Source organism: Clupea harengus, unplaced genomic scaffold (genome assembly GCF_900700415.2).
Source record: "Clupea harengus unplaced genomic scaffold, Ch_v2.0.2, whole genome shotgun sequence".
Taxonomy (NCBI): domain Eukaryota; kingdom Metazoa; phylum Chordata; class Actinopteri; order Clupeiformes; family Clupeidae; genus Clupea; species Clupea harengus.
Window position 1 is genome coordinate 167 of NW_024879789.1, and position 3,369 is coordinate 3,535.

General features: G+C 39.2%; 1 protein-coding gene across 1 annotated transcript; it reads right to left on the reverse strand.

Moving 5' to 3' along the window:
* Positions 1 to 1,270: 1,270 nt before the first annotated feature.
* On the reverse strand, positions 1,271 to 2,617 carry LOC122130382 (phospholipase A and acyltransferase 3-like). The gene is made up of 3 exons (XM_042705117.1): positions 2,597 to 2,617; positions 1,766 to 1,874; positions 1,271 to 1,536 (listed from the first exon to the last, which is right to left on the reverse strand). The coding sequence occupies exons 1-3, from the start codon at positions 2,615 to 2,617 to the stop codon at positions 1,271 to 1,273; spliced, it is 396 nt and encodes a 131-aa protein (XP_042561051.1).
* Positions 2,618 to 3,369: the final 752 nt, after the last annotated feature.

Sequence of the window (3,369 nt, forward strand, 5' to 3'; positions counted from 1 at the left end):
AAAACTGCATTTTGATTTCGTCTGTTATTGTAACTTCCTGGGTGACACCTGAACTTGAATGGTTATCAAGGTATCTGTAATCTTTACAAATTGGCTATATGTAAGCATTGATCTGTTGACACTTTCATTAACCAGTGAAAAAGCTTTTCATACACTGACACACTGACATAGTCTGTGAAAACGGCTGAAAACAAATTTCTCACCTCCACAAATCTGCGATCTTAATGCTGCTGTTTTAGTTTCACTTTCGTTTCAGCCGCAGTCTCTGACGAACATTCACTGGTATGGTGTGATTCTCTCTCTAGTCAGAGACGTCACTAGACCATAATGGCTGGGGGGCAAATCATCACTAGGGGGGTCTACACGCCCTATGGATAAGAATTGGCCTCAGAGTGTCTGTTCATCATTTTTAGGGTGACAGGCATTGCAGATTCAACTGCTTAAACAGTAGATCTAATTGATATTTGTATTGATTTGTTCTAACATAAAAGCTTCCACTCTGGTCCAGCTTTATTTCAGTGCTCTTTCCTGAGGAATCAAAAGACTAGCTGTAGCCAAAGTGGTATATTGAAAATGTGATTTGTGTGAAATGTGGGTAGTTGAGAAATTTGTTGAACAACTTTAATAGAGCAACTTCAATAGAGCAAAGACTGTAAAAAACATGGACAGCATGGCACCATGCTCTTCTGTTATGCCAAAACGAGTAAAAATGCACAGTAAGTTCAGTTTTAGAGCCAGAGCATGCGTAGTAAACAGAGTGTCGGTCAGGTCCACCCAGAACCGACCCATGTTTTGTTAAACCTGCTCTAGGCTGTAGTTCCTTCTGAAATGACGATGAGCTGAAGATGTCCATGCTTTACATTGTAATTGACCATTTAAGTCAATCCCTCTTCTGCCCTCTGACCTGAGTGTATTCCTGGGCTCACATCCCATGTCTGAATGCAGTACTGTAAAATACCAATCCTGTGTGAATTTTTTTTAAGACTGACTACTATAGGAACTGTGGCTTGTTTTATCACCTTCAATATCAGCATGTCTTTCATTGCTAAGAGAAAATAAAGGCCTACGACCACAGTGATGCAAAGGTTTATTATAGAAAGGTTGCAGCGGGGTTGCCGTTAGTGGGGTTGTGGATGTCCATTGTATGGTCTAAGTCTTTCATGAATTTCTTTGCCTGAAACAAGAAAGTAAATATTACTGCTCATTCACAAAAATCAGAGGTTAAGCAATGACTCTTTTATGACCAATATAAGCACTTTAAATGTGGCAATCAAAAATGTGTTGAGACTTTGAGCAAGACCTGTTCAGAATGGCCTTGGCCTTTCCCGTATCTCATCTCAGAGGCAACGGTTTCACAATTATAGGTCAGGGGCCCGTAATTCACTTTTTCGCCAATTCTGGCATTTGCCTGTGAAAGAATAGTGTCAGGAGGGAGAGGGGTCTTCTTGTCGTCTTGGTTTTTGACTTTGAAATTTCCATTCGTAGCCACCTTCTCCAGAGGTTGCTTTTTGATCACACTCCCACTCGCTTTGGTGTCTGTACAATGAAATGGATGACAATTGGCACATACAGAATGGACAGATAAAGGACTGTGAGGAGCAATTAGCTGAATTTGACAAGAAGTTTAGTGGATTAGAATTGCGGACAGCATCTTTAACTGTAACATATCAGACTGTCGGAGTTGTGCACATTTACTCAGTTATTTCCACAGTTAACACATGTTGAACATCAATTAATTCTACATCCAACAGATGGTACAGCTCACCAGATGTGGCGTGGATCACATTGCCCTTTCCATCTGCAGTTCCGAAGTGGGAGTAACCAGCTGGACGTGGAAATTCAACCATGTCTCCAGCTTTAGGAGTAGGGTTATTCTGTGTAAGAAAGTTTTTAGTTAATCTGTCTTACTCGATCATCAATTAGGAACAGGGTTCAGTGCTAAAATGTCTACACTTAATGATACATCCCATTGCCCTTTTATTTGTAGACATATCAGTGAGTATAAAAGATCAATCCTGACTCATTACTCGGTTTAAAACAGTGGTAATTCTAGATAGTTATAATAATTCCCAATTCTATCTAGTTTGGAGATTTCGATTCTGACATGTGACCCACTATGGCAAAACCTGCAATAATGCCCCCTAAATGAAAGGTGCATATTTAATTTATGGCCATAGAGTCTGCTACAATAAAATATATCAAACATAATCTGTTATATCAGTTTTTTGGATAAAAACATATTTTATTTCAATATAATAAATATAAATAAAATGACACAAGTTTGTTTACATCAAATGTGATCATTGAGATACATCATAGCCTACGTGGCTAGAAGACACTCTGATAGCAGATCAGGGATTTTTTGCTAATTTCTTGGTTGAGCTATTACTACCTTTAGCTTACTTAAAACAAAATGTAGTTCATTATCTGACAAACCTAGTTCATAGATTAGGCTTTAAACCATACATTTATGCCAGAATCTCAAAATCAACTGGGATAGGCTATTGTGCATTTTCATAAATGTTCAGACTTCAATCGCCCATATCTAAAAACAATATGAGCTGCGATTTTTAAGTTGTAAATTGTAGGTACTTACTTTCTTCTGGTCGCTTGACATGTCTCTTTTTGAGTCAGACCACTTTTGTGCTGATGTGTTGAAGCTGTACAGTCTTTATAGTGTGGAGCCTCCTCTCTCGGAAAGACAGTTTTTGTTTGTTCTGCTTTTCTTTCTCACCTTTCTTTCTTTGCCCAGACAATCCAACACATGGCGTCACACATCTTGGCACAGAATGGCCTCTACATTCCAGTTTGACAGCAATGCAGATAAGCCCACACATTAACATTTACATTTTCTGCAGCTACAGCTGGTGCTGAGCAAGCTAACAGGTTTCTTTTTGGTGACATAATTGGCAATGTCGTGCAGTGAAAGCTTTTCTTACATTTTTGCAGGGAAGGCCGAAGAACTTCTAAGAACAGCTAGGTTTGTGCACAGCCTGGGCGATAAGTGGGAAGGACAGGTGAGTTTATTATGTCCTTCACAAGCCCATCAAAAGGAATTTGAAGATGAAAAGCACACCTCAAAAAGTGACAAACAGAGAGGAGGACCCATAGGAGCTAACAGCATACCACCACCACCCCCCACCCCCCCACCCCCTTTGTGAGGCAATCCTAAACGTTTTAAATGAAAACTTCTATCAATACATGAAATAATGTAAGTTATAATTATTATGATGGAGACATTCTATTGTTATTTCCTGAGCTCCTCCCCATTTAATTCCATTGCATAAAATACTATGCAATTCTACAGCTGGTTCTTCTCTACACAGAAATGCACGACCACATTTCTTGTAAGGTGTCTGTTCTGTATTG

Coding starts and splice junctions, on each gene's coding strand:
- LOC122130382 (XM_042705117.1), bottom strand. CDS start 2,617: ATGTCAAGCGACCAGAAGAAA. Junction 1,875..2,596: donor TGTCAAGCGACCAGAAGAAA/GTAAGTACCTAC, acceptor TTTCTTACACAG/AATAACCCTACTCCTAAAGC. Junction 1,537..1,765: donor TGTGATCCACGCCACATCTG/GTGAGCTGTACC, acceptor TTCATTGTACAG/ACACCAAAGCGAGTGGGAGT.